This window comes from Bombina bombina, chromosome 1, assembly GCF_027579735.1.
Source record: "Bombina bombina isolate aBomBom1 chromosome 1, aBomBom1.pri, whole genome shotgun sequence".
NCBI lineage: Eukaryota > Metazoa > Chordata > Amphibia > Anura > Bombinatoridae > Bombina > Bombina bombina.
The window spans coordinates 624725003-624747049 of NC_069499.1; the positions used below are offsets into that span (position 1 = coordinate 624725003).

At 41.2% G+C, this 22047-nt stretch overlaps 1 protein-coding gene across 2 annotated transcripts in view; it reads right to left on the minus strand.

Annotated features, from left to right (window-relative positions):
* Positions 1-22047, minus strand: part of OPHN1 (oligophrenin 1) — a 268509-nt gene that overhangs the window by 132237 nt on the left and 114225 nt on the right. For both annotated transcript variants that reach the window (XM_053699027.1, XM_053699026.1), the window contains exon 5: positions 17775-17846. In XM_053699027.1, the coding sequence (XP_053555002.1) occupies positions 17775-17846 (72 nt within the window). The remainder of the gene's footprint in view (positions 1-17774; positions 17847-22047) is intronic.

The following is a 22047-nucleotide window of genomic DNA, read 5'->3' on the forward strand; positions in this document are numbered from 1 at the left end:
AAGCTCACACATCCAGGAGACTGTGACCGAACGCAGCTCCATAGACCGCTCGGCCATCCTGACCTGCAGAACCACAGCCAGCTGGAGCAACTCAGCCTCAGGGATCTAAAACAGGGGAACAAAAGAATTCCGAACAGGTACAGGAACAAGCATAAGGATAGCACAGCCATCCCCACAGAGTACAAGTACAATCTGACTCTGAAAACAGACAACAAGGCTACAGCACAACAAGGCCTAAGGATCTATCAAAATAAAGGCCTAACAAGTCTGCTTGGACACAGCAAGAACCCCGGGGGAACCAATTCCATCTGTCTCCCATCCAGGAGAAGCCCCAAGCAAGGACTCTATCTCCATATGAAGAACAACTGTCCTCAAGGCCGAAGGCACCGGCTAATACATAGTAACATAGTAGATAAGGTTGAAAAAAAGACTGAAGTCCATCGAGTTCAACCTATACAAATCTAAAATACTTACAAAAAGCTCCAGTTAAGCTTAAATAACCCCATTAAAATGTGACCCATTTAATACTAGCAATCCTATCCATGAATTTTGTTTGAATACAGAAACTTATCCAGACTATTTTTAAATGTATCTATGGTATTGGCATTCACTACCTCCTTTGGTAATGAGTTCCACAATTTTATTGCTCTCACAGTGAAAAAACGTTTCCGTTGCAGGAGATTAAATCTCCTTTCCTCCAACCTTAAATTATGACCTCTTGTCAGAAACAATTTTCTTGGAATAAACAGAGCTTCTGCCATCTCTGTATATGGGCCTTGAATATATTTATATAAAGTAATCATGTCACCTCTCAAGCGCCTTTTTTCTAAAGAAAACAGACCCAGTTTGGCTAGCCTCTCCTCATAGGTTAATTTCTCCAATCCCCTTATTAGCTTTGAGGCCCTTCTCTGAACTTTTTCTAGTTCTGCAATATCTTTTTTAGCAATTGGTCCCCAGAACTGCACTCCAAACTCAAGGTGAGGTCTTACCAGGGCTTTATATAATGACAGAATTATGCTTTCCTCCCTTGAATCAATGCCTCTTTTAATACATGCTAGTATCTTATTAGCCTTTGAAGCCGCTGCCCTGCATTGTGCACCCATCTTTAGCTTGTTATCTATTACTACTCCCAAATCCCTTTCCTCCTGTGTTTGGCTAAGTCTTGTCCCATTTAAAAAATACGTAGCCTGCTTATTTTTACTTCCAAAATGTAGAACCTTGCATTTTTCCGTATTAAATCTCATTTTCCATTCACTTGCCCATAGTTCTAATTTTAGCAAATCCCTTTGTAAAGACAGTTCGTCCTGCTCTGACCTTATGACCTTACTTAACTTAGTATCATCTGCAAAAAACAGAATTTATGTTTACCTGATAAATTTCTTTCTCCAACGGTGTGTCCGGTCCACGGCGTCATCCTTACTTGTGGGATATTCTCTTCCCCAACAGGAAATGGCAAAGAGCCCAGCAAAGCTGGTCACATGATCCCTCCTAGGCTCCGCCTACCCCAGTCATTCGACCGACGTTAAGGAGGAATAATAGCATAGGAGAAACCATATGGTACCGTGGTGACTGTAGTTAAAGAAAATAAATTATCAGACCTGATTAAAAAACCAGGGCGGGCCGTGGACCGGACACACCGTTGGAGAAAGAAATTTATCAGGTAAACATAAATTCTGTTTTCTCCAACATAGGTGTGTCCGGTCCACGGCGTCATCCTTACTTGTGGGAACCAATACCAAAGCTTTAGGACACGGATGAAGGGAGGGAGCAAATCAGGTCACCTAAATGGAAGGCACCACGGCTTGCAAAACCTTTCTCCCAAAAATAGCCTCAGAAGAAGCAAAAGTATCAAACTTGTAAAATTTGGTAAAAGTGTGCAGTGAAGACCAAGTCGCTGCCCTACATATCTGATCAACAGAAGCCTCGTTCTTGAAGGCCCATGTGGAAGCCACAGCCCTAGTGGAATGAGCCGTGATTCTTTCGGGAGGCTGCCGTCCGGCAGTCTCGTAAGCCAATCTGATGATGCTCTTAATCCAAAAAGAGAGAGAGGTAGAAGTTGCTTTTTGACCTCTCCTTTTACCTGAATAAACAACAAACAGGGAAGATGTTTGTCTAAAATCCTTTGTAGCATCTAAATAGAATTTTAGAGCGCGAACAACATCCAAATTGTGCAACAAGCGTTCCTTCTTTGAAACTGGTTTCGGACACAGAGAAGGTACGATAATCTCCTGGTTAATGTTTTTGTTAGAAACAACTTTTGGAAGAAAACCAGGTTTAGTACGTAAAACCACCTTATCTGCATGGAACACCAGATAAGGAGGAGAACACTGCAGAGCAGATAATTCTGAAACTCTTCTAGCAGAAGAAATTGCAACTAAAAACAAAACTTTCCAAGATAATAACTTAATATCAACGGAATGTAAGGGTTCAAACGGAACCCCCTGAAGAACTGAAAGAACTAAATTGAGACTCCAAGGAGGAGTCAAAGGTTTGTAAACAGGCTTGATTCTAACCAGAGCCTGAACAAAGGCTTGAACATCTGGCACAGCTGCCAGTTTTTTGTGAAGTAACACCGACAAGGCAGAAATCTGTCCCTTCAGGGAACTTGCCGATAATCCTTTTTCCAATCCTTCTTGAAGGAAGGATAGAATCCTAGGAATCTTGACCTTGTCCCAAGGGAATCCTTTAGATTCACACCAACAGATATATTTTTTCCAAATTTTATGGTAAATCTTTCTAGTTACAGGCTTTCTGGCCTGAACAAGAGTATCGATAACAGAATCTGAGAAACCTCGCTTCGATAAAATCAAGCGTTCAATCTCCAAGCAGTCAGCTGGAGTGAAACCAGATTCGGATGTTCGAACGGACCCTGAACAAGAAGGTCTCGTCTCAAAGGTAGCTTCCAAGGTGGAGCCGATGACATATTCACCAGATCTGCATACCAGGTCCTGCGTGGCCACGCAGGAGCTATCAAGATCACCGACGCCCTCTCCTGATTGATCCTGGCTACCAGCCTGGGGATGAGAGGAAACGGCGGGAACACATAAGCTAGTTTGAAGGTCCAAGGTGCTACTAGTGCATCCACTAGAGCCGCCTTGGGATCCCTGGATCTGGACCCGTAGCAAGGAACTTTGAAGTTCTGACGAGAGGCCATCAGATCCATGTCTGGAATGCCCCAAAGTTGAGTGACTTGGGCAAAGATTTCCGGATGGAGTTCCCACTCCCCCGGATGCAATGTCTGACGACTCAGAAAATCCGCTTCCCAATTTTCCACTCCCGGGATGTGGATAGCAGACAGGTGGCAGGAGTGAGACTCCGCCCATAGAATGATCTTGGTCACTTCTTCCATCGCTAGGGAACTCCTTGTTCCCCCCTGATGGTTGATGTACGCAACAGTCGTCATGTTGTCTGATTGAAACCGTATGAACTTGGACCTCGCTAGCTGAGGCCAAGCCTTGAGAGCATTGAATATCGCTCTCAGTTCCAGAATATTTATCGGTAGAAGAGATTCTTCCCGAGACCAAAGACCCTGAGCTTTCAGGGATCCCCAGACCGCGCCCCAGCCCATCAGACTGGCGTCGGTCGTGACAATGACCCATTCTGGTCTGTGGAATGTCATCCCTCGTGACAGGTTGTCCAGGGACAGCCACCAACGGAGTGAGTCTCTGGTCCTCTGATTTACTTGTATCTTTGGAGACAAGTCTGTATAGTCCCCATTCCACTGACTGAGCATGCACAGTTGTAACGGTCTTAGATGAATGCGCGCAAAAGGAACTATGTCCATTGCCGCTACCATCAACCCGATCACTTCCATGCACTGAGCTACGGAAGGAAGAGGAACGGAATGAAGTATTCGACAAGAGTCCAGGAGCTTTGTCTTTCTGGCCTCTGTTAGAAAAATCCTCATTTCTGAGGAGTCTATAATTGTTCCCAAGAAGGGAACCCTTGTTGACGGGGATAGAGAACTCTTTTCCACGTTCACTTTCCAGCCGTGCGATCTGAGAAAGGCCAGGACGATGTCCGTGTGAGCCTTTGCTCGAGGGAGGGACGACGCTTGAATCAGAATGTCGTCCAGGTAAGGTACTACTGCAATGCCCCTTGGTCTTAGCACAGCTAGAAGGGACCCTAGTACCTTTGTGAAAATCCTTGGAGCAGTGGCTAATCCGAAAGGAAGCGCCACGAACTGGTAATGTTTGTCCAGGAATGCAAACCTTAGGAACCGATGATGTTCCTTGTGGATAGGAATATGTAGATACGCATCCTTTAAATCCACCGTGGTCATGAATTGACCTTCCTGGATGGAAGGAAGGATAGTTCGAATGGTTTCCATCTTGAAAGATGGGACCTTGAGAAATTTGTTTAAGATCTTGAGATCTAGGATTGGTCTGAATGTTCCCTCTTTTTTGGGAACTATGAACAGATTGGAGTAGAACCCCATCCCTTGTTCTCTCAATGGAACAGGATGAATCACTCCCATTTTTAACAGGTCTTCTACGCAAAGTAAGAACGCCTGTCTTTTTATGTGGTCTGAAGACAACTGAGACCTGTGGAACCTTCCCCTTGGGGGAAGTCCCTTGAATTCCAGAAGATAACCCTGGGAGACTATTTCTAGCGCCCAAGGATCCAGAACATCTCTTGCCCAAGCCTGAGCGAAGAGAGAGAGTCTGCCCCCCACCAGATCCGGTCCCGGATCGGGGGCCGATATTTCATGCTGTCTTGGTAGCAGTGGCAGGTTTCTTTGCCTGCTTTCCCTTGTTCCAGCCTTGCATTGGTCTCCAAGCTGGCTTGGCCTGAGAAGTATTACCTTCTTGCTTAGAGGACGTAGCACCTTGGGCTGGTCCGTTTTTACGAAAGGGACGAAAATTAGGTCTATTTTTTGCCTTGAAAGGCCGATCCTGAGGAAGGGCATGGCCCTTACCCCCAGTGATATCAGAGATAATCTCTTTCAAGTCAGGACCAAACAGCGTTTTCCCCTTGAAAGGAATGTTTAGTAGCTTGTTCTTGGAAGACGCATCAGCCGACCAAGATTTCAACCAAAGCGCTCTGCGCGCCACAATAGCAAACCCAGAATTCTTAGCCGCTAACTTAGCCAATTGCAAAGAGGCGTCAAGAGTGAAAGAATTAGCCAATTTGAGAGCATTGACTCTGTCCATAATCTCCTCATAAGGAGGCGAGTCACTATCGAGCACCTTAATCAGTTCATCAAACCAGAAATATGCGGCTGTAGTGACAGGGACAATGCATGAAATGGGTTGTAGAAGGTAACCCTGCTGAACAAACATCTTTTTAAGCAAACCTTCTAATTTTTTATCCATAGGATCTTTGAAAGCACAACTATCCTCTATGGGAATAGTGGTGCGTTTGTTTAAAGTAGAAACCGCTCCCTCGACCTTGGGGACTGACTGCCATAAGTCCTTTCTGGGGTCGACCATAGGAAACAATTTTTTAAATATGGGGGGAGGGACGAAAGGAATACCGGGCCTTTCCCATTCTTTATTAACAATGTCCGCCACCCGCTTGGGTATAGGAAAAGCTTCTGGGAGCCCCGGCACCTCTAGGAACTTGTCCATTTTACATAGTTTCTCTGGGATGACCAAATTTTCACAATCATCCAGAGTGGATAATACCTCCTTAAGCAAAATGCGGAGATGTTCCAATTTAAATTTAAAAGTAATCACATCAGATTCAGCCTGCTGAGAAATATTCCCTAAATCAGTAATTTCTCCCTCAGACAAAACCTCCCTGGCCCCCTCAGATTGGGTTAGGGGCCCTTCAGAGATATTAATATCAGCGTCGTCATGCTCTTCAGTAACTAAAACAGAGCATCCACGCTTACGCTGAACAGGGTTCATTTTGGCTAAAATGTTTTTGACAGAATTATCCATTACAGCCGTTAATTGTTGCATAGTAAGGAGTATTGGCGCGCTAGATGTACTAGGGGCCTCCTGAGTGGGCAAGACTCGTGTAGACGAAGGAGGGAATGATGCAGTACCATGCTTACTCCCCTCACTTGAGGAATCATCTTGGGCATCATTGTCATTATCACATAAATCACATTTATTTAAATGAATAGGAATTCTGGCTTCCCCACATTCAGAACACAGTCTATCTGGTAGTTCAGACATGTTAAACAGGCATAAACTTGATAAGAAAGTACAAAAAACGTTTTGAAATAAAACCGTTACTGTCACTTTAAATTTTAAACTGAACACACTTTATTACTGCAATTGCGAAAAAACATGAAGGAATTGTTCAAAATTCACCAAACTTTCACCACAGTGTCTTAAAGCCTTGAAAATATTGCACACCAAATTTGGAAGCTTTAACCCTTAAAATAACGGAACCGGAGCCGTTTTAAGCTTTAACCCCTTTACAGTCCCTGGTATCTGCTTTGCTGAGACCCAACCAAACCCAAGGGGAATACGATACCAAATGATGCCTTCAGAAGTCTTTTATAAGTATCAGAGCTCCTCTCACATGCGACTGCATGCCATGCCTCTCAAAAACAAGTGCGCAACACCGGCGCGAAAATGAGACTCTGCCTATGCTTTGGGAAAGCCCCTAAAGAATAAGGTGTCTAAAACAGTGCCTGCCGATATTATTATATCAAAATACCCAGAATAAATGATTCCTCAAGGCTAAATAAGTGTTAATATCAATCGATTTAGCCCAAAAAATGTCTACAGTCTAAATAAGCCCTTGTGAAGCCCTTATTTACAATCGTAATAAACATGGCTTACCGGATCCCATAGGGAAAATGACAGCTTCCAGCATTACATCGTCTTGTTAGAATGTGTCATACCTCAAGCAGCAAAGACTGCAAACTGTTCCCCCAACTGAAGTTAATGCTCTCAACAGTCCTGTGTGGAACAGCCATGGATTTTAGTTACGGTTGCTAAAATCATTTTCCTCATACAAACAGAATTCTTCATCTCTTTTCTGTTTCTGAGTAAATAGTACGTACCAGCACTATTTGAAAATAACAAACTCTTGATTGAATAATGAAAAACTACAGTTAAACACTAAAAAACTCTAAGCCATCTCCGTGGAGATGTTGCCTGTACAACGGCAAAGAGAATGACTGGGGTAGGCGGAGCCTAGGAGGGATCATGTGACCAGCTTTGCTGGGCTCTTTGCCATTTCCTGTTGGGGAAGAGAATATCCCACAAGTAAGGATGACGCCGTGGACCGGACACACCTATGTTGGAGAAATAGAGATGTCGCTATTTAATCCTTGCTCCAAGTCATTTATAAAAATATTAAAAAGAACAGGGCCCAGTACTGATCCCTGGGGGACGCCACTGATTACCTTTGTCCAATCTGAGTATGATCCATTTACTACTACTCGTTGCTCCCTATCTTTTATCCAGTTATTTATCCATGAGCTAACATTTTCAGCTATTCCCAGTCCCTTAATTTTGTGCATTAATCTCTCATGTGGCACTGTATCAAATGCCTTTGCAAAATCTAAGTATATCACATCCACTGATTCCCCTTTATCTATATTTTTACTTACTTCCTCGTAGAATCTAATTAGATTAGTTTGACATGATCTATTTCTCCTAAAGCCATGCTGATTAGAACTCATAATCCTGTTTACACGAATATGCTCATCAATATAATCCCTTATAATCCCTTCAAATATCTTCCCCACTATTGATGTCAGACTAACTGGTCTATAGCTTCCTGGATCATCCCTGCTTCCCTTTTTGAAGAGTGGCACCACATCCGCTTTACGCCAATCCTGGGGTACCATGCCTGAGGATAATGAGTCTTGAAAAATTACGAGTAAAGGTTTGTCTATAACAGTGCTAAGTTCCCTTAACACCCTTGGGTGTATTCCATCTGGGCCTGGAGTTTTATTTACCTTAATATTTTCCAGTTTTTTCCTGATATCCTCTAAACAAAACCCAGTTAGTGGTATGGACTGGCATGTTCTATTATGTTCAAAAGTATCATTCAATGGTTCCTCTCTTGTGTATACTGAAGAAAAAAACTGGTTTAGTACCTCAGCCTTCTCCCTGTCATTATTTATCATGCTACCCTCCACGCATTTTAATGTACCTATATTATCCTTCTTAGATTTTTTGCTATTTATGTACTTAAAGAACCTTTTAGGGTTAGACTTAGAATCCTTAGCAATTAATTTTTCATTTTCAATTTTGGCTAATTTGATTGCTTTTTTGCATGCTTTGTTACATTCCTTATAAATATTGTATGCTGAGTCTGTACTATTTTCTTTTAATAATTTAAATGCCCTACGTTTTTTCCTAATTTCTCTTAACACATTTTTATTTAGCCATAATGGCTTTATTTTTTTATTTTTACTTTTATAACCATATGGTATGTGTTGATATGTATATTTATTTAACACATTTTTAAATATTATCCATTTATTCTCTGTATTTTTATTAGAAAATACATTGTCCCAATTTATATTATTTAATGATTTCCTTAAATCGTTGAATTTTGCTTTCTTGAAATTAAAAGTCTTAGTTAAGCCTTTAAAACACTGCATTTGAAAATAGATTTCAAATGTGACCATGTTATGATCACTGTTACCCAAATGTTCTTTAACTTCTATGTTTGATATTATATCTGTATTGTTTGATAGCACTAAATCCAATATAGCTTTACTCCTAGTTGGCTCCTCTATTAATTGTGACAAGAAGTTATCCCTGAGAACATTTAAAAATCTATCCCCCTTAGCTGAATTACTAGTTTCATTGGCCCAGTTTATATCAGGGTAGTTAAAATCTCCCATAATTACAGCACTGTTATTAGCAGCCTTACCTATTTGGATAAGTAGTTGGGTTTCCTCCGGGTCACTAATGTTGGGAGGCTTGTAGCATGTTCCTAGTAATATTTTTTTAGGATTTTTCCCCCCACTCTTTATTTCAACCCACAGGGTCTCTACATTGTCACTTGTATCATAAATATCTTCCCTTATTGTAGGTTTAAGGTTAGGTTTAATATACATGCAGATTCCTCCACCCCTTTCATTATTCCTGTCCCTCCTAAATAATGTATACCCCTCTAAGTTAACTGCCCAGTCATGTGAATCATCCCACCAAGTTTCAGTTATACTGATAACATCATAGTCCTCTTCTGCAACTAAGAGCTCCAGCTCCCCCATTTTACCTGTCATGCTTCTTGCATTTGTTGTCATACATTTAATTTTCATGTGCTTTCTGCTGCTACTCGGTGTGCTTTCCTCTATATTTTCTAATGTGACATTTCTTAAGTCATCCCTTCCTTGAGATATTAAGGGATTGTCATATTCACAGACTGATCTCTCTGTTCTATTTTGTTCTAACTGACCCTCCCCCCCTTTGCCTAGTTTAAAAGGTTCTCTAAACGTGCTACCATCCTTTCCCCCAACACACCTGCACCCATGTCATTCAGGTGCAATCCATCCTTACTGTACAAATTGTACCCTAGTGAAAAATCAGCCCAGTGTTCTAAAAAGTCAAACCCCTCATTTTTACACCATGTCTTTAGCCATGAATTAACAGACCTTAACTCCTTCTGCCTTACTGAATTAGCACACGGCACTGGTAATATCTCAGAAAATATTACTTTGGAGGTCCTTGCTTTAAGCTTGCTACCTAACTCCCTGAAGTCATTTTTTAGGACTCTCCATCTCCCACCGATTCCTTCATTAGTACCAATATGCACCATGACTGCAGGATCAGACCCACATCCCTCTAACAATCTATCAATACGCTCCACAATATGCCTAACACGAGCCCCTGGAAGACAGCAAACTGTTCTATGTAAAGGGTCTGGATGACAAATTACCCTATCAACCTTCCTAATAATAGAGTCTCCTACCACCAATATCTGCCTCTGGCCCTGACTTGTATGCCCCTCTTCCATGACTGAAGGACTGCCCACCATAGTATGCTCCTCTTCCACAGCTAAAGGACTGTTCACTATACTAGGCAACACAGCCCTCTCTGACACTGCCACCCCTGAACTGATATCCCCAAAAGGACATAATGGGAAGAGAAATTCCCAACACAGATGTCCTGGAAAAGGACCCCCCTACAAGTAGCTTGTCAAGCAGAAGCACAGCCAACCCATTCACCTGCAGAGCAGGGAATCCACTGGAACACTGGCAAGCTGACCAGGGGAATGCAACCCTAAGGCGCACCAGAAATTGGACATCCAACGCCAGCAGCTGGGTATGAACCAACCACCCTTAAGGCTCAAGCCACACGGCTAACCACCAGGGGACAAGGGTCACTCTGTGGCAAAGAGTAAAAAATACTCCGAAATCCTGGCCAACCATGGATAGGTAGATGGAGCAAGGACATAGCCCCAGTTCCCACTACCGTGGAACCCCCAACCAGCCCTGAGATCCAAGATTCCAAAACCACCAAGAGTGGGTCAGTAAAAAGGCCAAGCGAAGCTTCAGCAACCGGAAGTCTCAGGGAGAAAAACAGGTCCGGGTACCTAATAGTTCAGGCAAACCTTACCCTAGAACTAAACACCCCAACTGGCCAAAAAGCCAAACACAAGGGTATGGATGCATATCCAGAAAATACAGATAGCGAGAGAACTCGAAAGCCCCGACCAAAGGAAGGAGCTACCCCTAGCTAAAGTCCAATGCTCCAAGGAGCAAGGCTAGAAGTCGTATGAAGATACTTCTCAGAGCCTCAGGACGACCAAGGGATACCTCAAGGTCAAAAAATCCTACTAACAGGACTAATCTCCCTAACACCTCCACACAAGCAGAGGACACAAGGAAGAGAAGGCACAAAGCCTACCCAGCTCCAGAAGACCCCAAGCTAAACAAAAATCCCTGCAGGGAACAACCATCACCAGGAAACACAGATCTTAAAAGGAGATCCACTCACCCGGAGGCAATGGAAGAAGACACTAGAAACAGCTTACGCATACACCTGCAAGAGCTGCAACAGGTTTCAAACTGCAAACCTTACGCATGCTAGACAGCTATCCTGTACAAGCTGTTGGATCAAGCCCAAAAGGACAAATCCAGAGGCCTAGAAATTAAGGCCAAACCACTTAATAGAGGTAAGGGGCATTAAGCCCTCCCCCCTCCACCACATGGGGGAGAAAACTAAGTTCTGATGAAATCAGATGTCAGATAGAGTGACGCAGCAGAAAAACTCCCCTGCCCGGTCATTTATGACTGAAGGCTATAAGGACTGAAACAATCCTTCCCACCTCACGACCCACAGGTACTCTCGAATGCTTAGCTTAACAAAAAAAAACAAATAATGATAACATGAGCACTCTGCGCTTCTACCGAACCAGCCGAGCAGAACAGCGCCACGTGTCTGAACAGCAAGACCGAACGAACCCGACAGGACCACCCTGCACAGACATTTGTAACAGAGGAATACATGTCCAACAACTTCCAAAGAAGTAATAGAGTATCAATCCCAGAAGGTTCCCGAAGGAAACAAAAACAAATAAAAGACCTCCCATCAGATATATAAATAAAATATAAGGCAACTTGGAGGTTAACACCCAAAAATACACAGGCCTACCCGCAGGACCAGCCAAACAGAGCCCTATCTCACAAAACTGGGAAAGATTGCAAACAAATGACAATCAGGAGATTACTTCATCCCCACATGTCTAATGAGGTGCACCATTCGAATTATCAGACTGAAAATCCCTGTATCTGGTAATAATAGGGTCATTCAATAACTGAAAAACATGTCTGAGCAACACGCTAAGGTGCACAATCCTGTAACGGAAGGCACAGCACTCAGGGACAGATACCCCCGCAGGGAACTGTAGAGGCCCTCCCCAAGGCAGAAGGCTGGGACAATAGGGCACAAGCACATTCTCAAATAAACGTCTGGAATCTGCAAACAAACAATAGTTAACATTAAGTGGAAGCGAAAACGTGCTGCAACCTCCGGGGGAAACACGCCACCCCGCATGGAGGAATCAAACTGGGTTACCCGCATGTGCAGACGTATGATTTGGTAGGGAACTCGCCTCTCGGAGGACAGGACCCCCAGAGGCGGATGGCTCAGCAGTCCCTTGATTCCCTGAGCCAGAAGAACCAGGCGCTCTGAAATGGCATACGGAACAAAAGTGATTGACAGGCGTCAACAAGGCCACTCCGGATTCATCACCGGACACAGAATCTGAAATCAAAATAGTCTCAGTATCAGAATCCTCTGTAACTGAATCTGAAATTAACACAGTCTCAGCATCAGAATCCTCCATAACTGGATAGAGGATATTTAAATATGGACTAAAGAAGTAAAAACTAAAACGACTCCTGACACCCCCAATGGCTGGGGCACTTACCACCTCCTATGACCAGACCCCTGCGGACTAGAAAATGTTTCTTCGCCACACGGTCGGGAAAAACGGAAGGTAGCCCCGCCCGAACACAAGGTGAACTGTACAGTCCAAAACAAGTGCGCCCAACCAAAAGGCCGCCTCACTTCCAAATGCCTCAATGTTCCAACCACGAGCCCAGTAAACATTGCACATAAGCAATGATTATAAACCCCCCTGTTCAATAACCCCCCTCAGGAGATATTAACCCTTAATTCCAAGATACTAAGAGAGACTCACTGAGACCCTTATGTATAAGTTAGACCCGCAAGGTGGTAGCCTCTCAGGAAACATTCACATTACAGTACATTGCAAATAAAGTAAAATGAAACGATCTTACCGGAATCTATGCCGTGGAACAGGAACACGGACCTTCAAGTGTGACGGATAGTAGCATGGCCCCCGCCATGGACTTGAGAGAAGAATGCAGGCAGCGAAGCAAAGTTCGACAACGTTAATTGCTTGAGGAGCTGTTAATATGAGTCAGGATGGTTTCACAGAAAGAAACTCCCTGCATCTCCGGACTCTAACTTTCATCCAAGCCCTCACTGAGAGACTGACAGGACTACTTAAAACTCCTGTCCCATACAGAAGAGCACTACCCTCTATAAGAGACATAAACCAAAATGAAAAATTCTCACACTTCTCTGCCATCCTCCTGGGACAAAAGGCAAAGAATGACTGGGGGATGAGGGGAGTGGGAGGAGTATTTGAGCCTTTGGCTGGGTTGCCTTTGCCTGCTCCTGGTGGCCAGGTTCTTATTTCCCAAAAGTAATGAATGCAGCTGTGGACTCTTTCCATTTAAGAAGAAAAAGGCTGTTTCAACAGGTATAGAATTTGAAAAGTTCAATAGTCCTTTGACAGTGTTGTTTGAGTGATTGGAATAAAGATGTCAAATTGTCACCATGCAATTTAAAGGAGAAATTTGCATGCCATAAATGCATTGGAAAATAATCCAATAAATGGATTATTGAAGGGTTTTGAATGATTTGTAATGGATTTGAATTTGATAACCACGCAAAAAGCCATTGGAAATAATTTTCATTGGAAGATGTAGACTTGCAAGAGGGATATTAACCACTGGATCTACATCTACATAGGTCAAATTGAGCAGCTTAGTCACCTAGCCATCAGTTAAAAGGCCTGTATATATGGAGGTAAAAGTGGACTTTCTAAAAACAAGGCCTGGATTCAGAGACTGAGTTCAGTGTTTGTCCACAGAAATCTTATGTGAAAAGGAAACCAGGTGCATCTTGACCAGTAGAACTGCCAGTAACGTTGTCGTGACCTGATTACATTTTTTGCATTATTTAGAGAACAGAAAATGAAATAGAGGTAACATAAACAAGGGGAAATGTATACTGGCCATGGTTATGTGAGAGAAAAACTGACAATTCTTGCTCAAAATAAAAACAGTGCTATTAGGGTGAACCAAAATGAAAAATTACAGTGTATTTCTACACAAGTGCTAAATTCGCTGAGCATTTTACTATGAATAAATATTTTCTGCTACTTTATACATATAGTCTATATACACTGTTCCATATGAACAGACAAAGAGATGTCCTTACCATATTTAAATGTCAATGCACCTCACAAACTACAGTATGCCACCCTTTCCACAGCTAACCAACACAGGTCAGGATCTCAGGAACATCTACTTTAAGTTGTCTCAGTATGAATGACCAAGCCACAGAATAACCATATGTACTCAGGCAGAGGTTTAATTAATTCCTATCCTTTATTTATTTAACTTTATAGCCTTGCTCTTCTTTCTTTCACTTTGTATATTAAGGTCATTAATATGCATTATCTTGCCAAACACATGTCCAGGCAGACATTTCTTAAGGAAAAGGATGAGGAGATGGAAAGAGGTCTGCACAGCAGTGCCTAGGCTTGTACAATGTGAGATGGGAACAGGTCTCCTCTAGCAGTGAATGGTTTGTAGAAGGGGAGGTGGGAACAGACATCCTCTGGAAGTGACTGTATTTGTTCAATCTGAGGTGGGAACAGGCCTTCTTTGGCATTGAAAACGTTTGTAGAAAATGAGATGGGAACAGACATCCTCTGGCAGTGAATGGCTTTGTCAAAGGGTAGGTGGGAACAGAGTGACCTCATCTGGTAGTAAATAGGTTTGTACAATGTGAGGTGGGAACAGACCGCTTCTGGCAGTGATTGGGTTTGTAGTAGGCAAAGCAGGAGTAGACCTCCTCTGGCCGTGAAAGGGATTGTAGAAGGCAAGGTTGGAAAATACCTTTGAGGAGGTTAGGGTATGTGAAACTCAGAAAGCAGGAACAGATACATAGAACAATGAAAGTTTTTTTAAAAGCTTTACTGATTGATAAGCAAAAGAACAGTTGGTAGTTCAGATTGAAGATCACAGAAACAGCAAGTTTGAACATAGGCCCTATGCAGAAATCTAAAGTCCAATACAAGGTTTAGAATACTTTAAATAGTTTGCAGTAACAAAATTCAATTGGCACTGGTGCTTACATTGAACTGTAAAGGGTGATGTCACAGAATACCTGGTAGGTACCGCAGGCACAGCTAGTAAGAGGAAAACAGAAATAGTTTTCTCAACAGGCAAAGGATACCCAGCACTGTTGATGAAACTTTCACATATACCAGATAGGTGCAGCAGGCACAGCTGGTTTGAGGAAGGCTGTCACTGTTGTAGTAGACACGTTTCTCAGAAGGCACAGGATACCCAGCAGGTACTGTTGGTGAGGTTGTCACTGGATACAAGATAGATACAGCTTCAGGAACAAGGGGAGCATACACAGATATCAGGCAAGTCTGCTTGGCTTTCAGGAACCAGGTAAGCATATGCAGGTGCAAGGTAAGTATGCGTGGTGTCTGGAACAAGATGAGCATACGCAGGTACAAGGCAAGTATGCCTGATTTCTGAAACAAGATGAGCATACACAGGTACAAGGCAAGTATGCTTGATTTCTGGAAAAAGTTAGCATTTGCAGGTACAAGGCAAGTATGCTTGATTTCTGGAACAAGGTTAGCATTTGCAGGTACAAGGCAAGTATGCTTGATTTTTGGAACAAGGTTAGCATTTGCAGGTACAAGGCAATTATGCTTGATTTCTGGAACAAGGTGAGCATACAGAGGTATCAGGTAAGTATGTGTGGTGTCTAGAGCAAGGTGAGCAAACATAATATCAGGTAAATAATCAAGAGTTTCTGGAACAAGGTGACCATTACAGCAGGTAAATATGCTTTTGCTTTTCAGGAACCAGGGACAAGGTTAATGGGCAGAGTGAGCTTCACCATAGTTTTTCAAGTGAGAGTTTCAGTAATTAGAACATGGCCCCTTTAAATTCTGGCAGCATGCAGCTATGCACACCCAGTGGAGCTGCAGCAGGAGTATGAAGACCAGATTCTTGGCATCCCTCCCCATTGGACTCCGAGATGGAAGCCACAACTCTAGGCATATAAACCGGAGTGGCCGGACCGGCAGCTCCTGATGAGTCCCCTTACAATGCCTCCTCTGGCAGTGATTGGGTTTAAAGAAGGGGAGGTGGGAAAAGACCTCCTCTGGAAGTAAATGGGCCTGTAGAACAGGAGATGGAAACATAACTCCTCTAGCAGTAAATAGGTTTCTAGAAGGGGAAGTGGGACCAGACCTCCTGGCAGTAAATAGGTTTGTACAACGTGAGGTGGAAACAGACCTCCTCAGGCAGTGAATGGGTTTGTAGAAGGTGAAGTGGGAACAGACCTCCTCTGGCAGTGAATGGTTTTGTAGAAGGTGAAGTGGGAACAGACCTACTCTAGCAGTGAATGCATTTTTAGAAGGAGAGGTGATAACAGAACACCTCTGGCAGTGAATGGCTTTGTAGAAGGGGAGGTTGGAAGAGACTTCCTCTGGCAGTGAATTACTTGGTAGAAGGGGAGGTGAGAACCAGCCTCCTCTGGAAACAATTGGTTTTGTACAAGGGTAGGTGAGAAGATACTTCCTCTGGCAGTGATTAGGTTTGTAGAAGGGGGGGTGAGAACAGGCCTCCTCTGTGAGGGAATGGGTTTATAGAAGGGGAGGTGGAAAACAGACCTTGTCTGATAGTGAATGGGTTTGTAGAAGGGGAGGTGAGAACAGACCTCCTCAGGTAGTAAACAGGTTTGTACAATGTGAGAAAGGAACAGACCTCCTATGGGAGGAAATGGGTTTGTAAAAGAGGAGGTTGGAACAGACCTTGTCTAATATTGAATAGGTTTGTAGAAAGGGAGGTGGGAACAGACATCCTCTGGTAGTAAACGGATTTGTACTATGTGAGAAGGGAACAGACCTCCTATGGGAGGAAATGGGTTTGTAAAAGAGGAGGTTGGAACAGACCTTGTCTAATATTGAATAGGTTTGTAGAAAGGGAGGTGGGAACAGACATCCTCTGGTAGTAAACGGATTTGTACTATGTGAGAAGGGAACAGACCTCCTATGGGAGGAAATGGGTTTGTAAAAGAGGAGGTTGGAACAGACCTTGTCTAATATTGAATAGGTTTGTAGAAAGGGAGGTGGGAACAGACATCCTCTGGTAGTAAACGGATTTGTACTATGTGAGAAGGGAACAGACCTCCTATGGGAGGAAATGGGTTTGTAAAAGAGGAGGTTGGAACAGACCTTGTCTAATATTGAATAGGTTTGTAGAAAGGGAGGTGGGAACAGACATCCTCTGGTAGTAAACGGATTTGTACTATATGAGAAGGGAACAGACCTCCTCTGGCAGGGAATGGGATTGTAAAAGGGGAGGTGGGAACAGACCTCCTCTGGCAGTAAATGGTTTGTAGAAGGAAAGATGGGAGCAGATCCAGTACTCATTTCAGCATTTCTTGGCTGCTGTCTGTTCCTAGCATTCTTATTCTGGCAGCTAAATCTGCCAGAATGAGATCTCTTCTTACTCCTATAGATTTAGCGTTGCAGTACAGTTTTCTGCAGACATATCCAGCTACATGCTGAACGTTACAGACCCAGACTTATTTATTAATTTATTTCATCCTTTTTATAAACTAAACTAAAATGTAGTCTGTGTTTCTATATGTTATTTACTGCTACACTTATAAAATAAATTTAATAAGTCACAATTTAACTCTGCTTAACTACAAGGTGACCCACTTAGCCTTGGTCAGACCCACTTAATCAACTATGGTCTTGCAAGCTCTACACAAGGTGAAGCTGCTAGTGACTCCATGACAGGCACAGTATATAAAGAGAGTAGTAAAAAATGAAGCTACATTAACAGAAATTATTATTTCAAATGTTTTTTCTGACACATTACATTATCAAAATCATGCTCTGTTCATTTTATAAATGTAACTTCCTTATGCAACATTTTTAGCTAAAGGTTTTTAAGTCACTGAGTGAAACCATTTTTTGTTTTAACACTAATCACTAATACTTAAACCTCTGGACATAGACAATTCAAAAAGCATTCATTTCAGCTTTACCTTGGTGAGGCCAATTTGATCCTTGCGAAAATTCTCCAAAGGTTTGATGAGTATGTTGTCTGCATTTTGAAGCTGAGGAGATAAAACAAATTAATTAATTATATGTTTTAAATATCACTGCTGTTATTTTTATGCATTGATTGACATTTTAATCACTTTGGTTATTTCTATTGAAGAGGTGGTTACTAACTAAAAATCAAACATCAGTGAGCGCTATGGAAGTTTTCCCGCGCTATACAAATAAATTATAATAATAATATGAACTAGCATTTCCATCTGGTATTAAAGAGGGCAACTCACAGAGTTTTCAGTACCTGGGAACAATATCAGACATGTCAGTGTTGCATAGAGAACTAAAGACTACCATAAACATAAATGATCAAATATTTTAGGAAAATAACATTTAAATAGTACATATTGCATCAAATAATTAAAAAAAAACATGAATAAACTACTATCTTCTGGGGAATCAATTCACTCTAACTTACAACAGAATTTTCAGAGGACCTTCCCCTCCATGATGTTAACTCCCTCAAGTTAAGGGACAGATGAAGGGACACAGTGGTATAAACATAAAAAAGAAAAATGATCACATCATGCAGGAACCAATGGCCCTTACACACAACAACGTATACTCAGATGAAAAAACATACAAAACTATAAAATGGTAACAATCCCATTCTGTCTCTTTTATATTCTAATATAACATCACATGAGGTAAATAATAACCATTGGGTCAGCTACATAAACAGTGGCGCTATGTCCTCAGAGTTTGCTTTCCTAAAATATTTCATAAATTTGAACTAACTATTTTCAGGTAAACATCTTAGCTACACCTACAAGGAGTCTGGTATGTGTGGCAAACAATGTCCTAAGTGTTTGTTTTCCCTAGTCTCTTCCACAAAGTTCCATTAAATCTTTTCTGACATCTGAGTTACTTCTACAAGGAGTATGGCATCTGCAGTAGATAATACCTTGAATATGTACATTTTCACCCTAATGCTTTAAACGTGTCAACGGTGGAATGGATTGTGTTATTACTGTTGAGAGAAAAAATACATGGGTCCTAATCACTAGTGTTTTGTTTGTATGTTTTTTATAATGCCCTTCCTTCTTCCTTCTTGTCAATGACACGTTAATTAAAGAAATTAAAATGATAAATACAAAGCCTGAAGCTTCTTTTATTATCATTTATGTATTTATTTTGCTTTTATCTTAAATTAAATGGATTGGATAGAGAATGCAGGTTCCAGAGACTTTTCAGTTTACTGGTATTATCAAATTTACTTTGTTCTCTTGGTATCCTTTGTTAAAAAGAATACATAAGTAGGCTCAGGAGCAACAATTCCCTACTGGGAGGTAGCTGGCGATTAGTGGCTACACACATATGCCTATTGTCTTTGTCTTACCAGATGTTCAGCTGTGTCTGAGTGGTGCATTATTAAAAATAACCAAAGTGGCAAATATCCTTCCACTAAGATTGTAGAAAAAGGGATGTGTGTGTGTAATTTTTATAGTAAACAACTTTGTGTCAGACATTCTTTTCTAAAACTTTCATTCACAATATGATTCCACATTTATCATCAATTCACTTTACAAGAAACAAGTGCTGGAATATTTTCCTATGTTTTGCAAAAAAAATAAAAAAAATTAGAATATAAAATGTTATTGATTTTGATTTTTATGCACCACCAAGAAGGACAAAAATAACGATAAAAATAGATCAATTAGAAACCTAGACACAACATTCTGACTCCAGAATATATCAGTTAGATGTATGCACAATTGTATTGCCTGCCTCAACTCACCTGATTTAGAAAATAAAACAGACAAACAAAACAATTTCCCTCAATAAATAATTACTTATAACTATTCCATAAAATGCCAATTGTTTTAAAAGCACTTTATACCTTTTTGTAGGAAATCAGAGTGTGCATTAACTTAGAGAAAAAAGATCTAAAAGCTCTGACACTAACAACAAAACAACACTTTGCTGACAATGGTTCTATAGTACAATAACAATTATAAGGATACAATACAGAACCACTTCTTTAAAAGAGGAAGATAGTCAATTCTCCTCTCTGTTTAAAATGAGGAGTCTCATGCATTTGTGTGTTAATATGCTGGGAAACAGAGGGTTGACAATACCCTAACCCTCCAAAATAATATTCCCCGATATCCAGTCATATACTAACAACATACAAACAACCCGCTCATTCAAATGCTATGTGATGTGTCCATTTAGGTTATACTGTAAGGGAGATACGTAATACTTTATTTGGTCTTTCCCTTCACTAAAATGCCCTGGAATCTAGGGTTGCTGAAAGAAGGAGATCACCTTTTCACATCACCTCCACATTAAAGGCACAAGCAGCTACTCATTTGAGAAGACAGACTCCCCTCTCTGGCAAAGATATTGGCAGTTTAAAGGACAACCCCACTCCATGTGCAATAAGGAATTGCTTGTGCTATGAAAAATCATTTTGCTGAGGATGATGTCATCATGCAGAATTTCGGTGGGTCCTATAATACCTCACAGACATCCTCTGCATCAGAGAAGGAACGCAAAGTATGCCTTGTCCTTCGCACAGAAGAGGTTACAAAATGTTCAACCTCCTTCAAGTTATTGGGGGATTATTTTACAATAATGCATTTGCTTCATGTGCCGTCACGTCAGAATCTAACTAAAGAAACAGAAACTAAATTAACTCCCATCTATGCAACTACACTGGAAATCCGATATCCTTCAGCAACAAACCTACACATTGCACACCAGCATTCTAAACAGGCACTGGGTTAGATTTAGTAAACAACTTCTGTTCCTATATTTTAGGAAACAATTCACTAAAGAACAGACATTTGATGATGCTCTGACCCTAATTAATTAAAAAAAACTACAGTGCATAATTTAGAAATAGAAGTGCATTTGTGTTTGAAAAATACAACTACAATTGAGCAGCTTTTACTTGTATTATATGTGTTTGCTTAAAGGGACAGCCTACACTAGAATTTTTATTGTTTTAAAAGATAGATAATCCCTTTATTACCCATTCTCCAGTTTTGCATAACCAACACAGTTATATTAATATACTTTTTACCTCTGTGATTACCTTGTATCTAAGCCTCTGCAAACTGCCGCCTTATTTCAGTTCTTTTGACAGACTTGCAGTTTAGCCAATCAGTGCCTGCTCCCAGATAACTTCACATGCACGAGCACAGTGTTATCTATATGAAATACATGTACTAACACCCTATAGTGGTGAAAAACTGTTAAAATGCATTCTGAAAAGAGGTGGCCTTCAAGGTCTAACAAATTAGCATATGAACCTCCTAGTTTAAGCTTTCAACTAAGAATACCAAGAGAACAAAGCAAAATTGGTGCTAAAAGTAAATTGGAAAATTGTTTAAAATTACATGCCCTATCTGAATCATGAAAGTTTATTTTGGCCTAGACTGTCCCTTTAAGGCAAATAATATATATCTAATAAGCAGTAATATCGTTACTATTCAAACTTCACAAGGTTATTAAATAACACAATGGCTTACCCATTTGCTAGAATTTAATGATTCATCTTTTTGAGGTGTTGAACTTAAAGGGGCAGTCTACTCCAGAATTTTCATTGTTTAAAAAGATAGATAATTCCTTTATTACCAATTCCCCAGTTTTGCATAACCAACATGGTTATATTAATACACTTTTTACCTCAGTGCTTACCTTGTATCTAAACATTGGCACACTGACCCCTTATTTTAGTTTTTTGACAGACGTGCATTTTTGCCAATCAGTGCTGACTCCTAAGTAACTCCACGAGATGTTATCTATATGGCACACATGAACTAGAGCTGTCTATATGTGAAAAACTGTCAAAATGCACTGAGATAAGAGGCAGCCTTCAAGAGTTTAGAAATTAGCATATGAGCCTACCTATGTTTAGCTTTCAACAAAGAATACCAAAAGAACAAAGCAAATTTGATGATTAAAGTAAATTGGAAAGTTGTTTAAAATCGCATGCCCTATCTGAATCATGAAAGTTTAATTTTGACTAGACTGTCCCTTTAACATTTTGTAATTTCATGTAAAGGTAAAATACTTCAGGTATAATTATATAGAAGAAAAGATACAGGTGCTGAGTTCTCATGTTCTAACAGGACCACTTAGTTCTGAAAGGGAGTGAGAAAGGTACTGATAAAAAGAAACAAAATTTATGCTTAACTGATAAATTTATTTCTCTTGTGGTGTATCCAGTCCACGGATCATCCATTACTTGTGGGA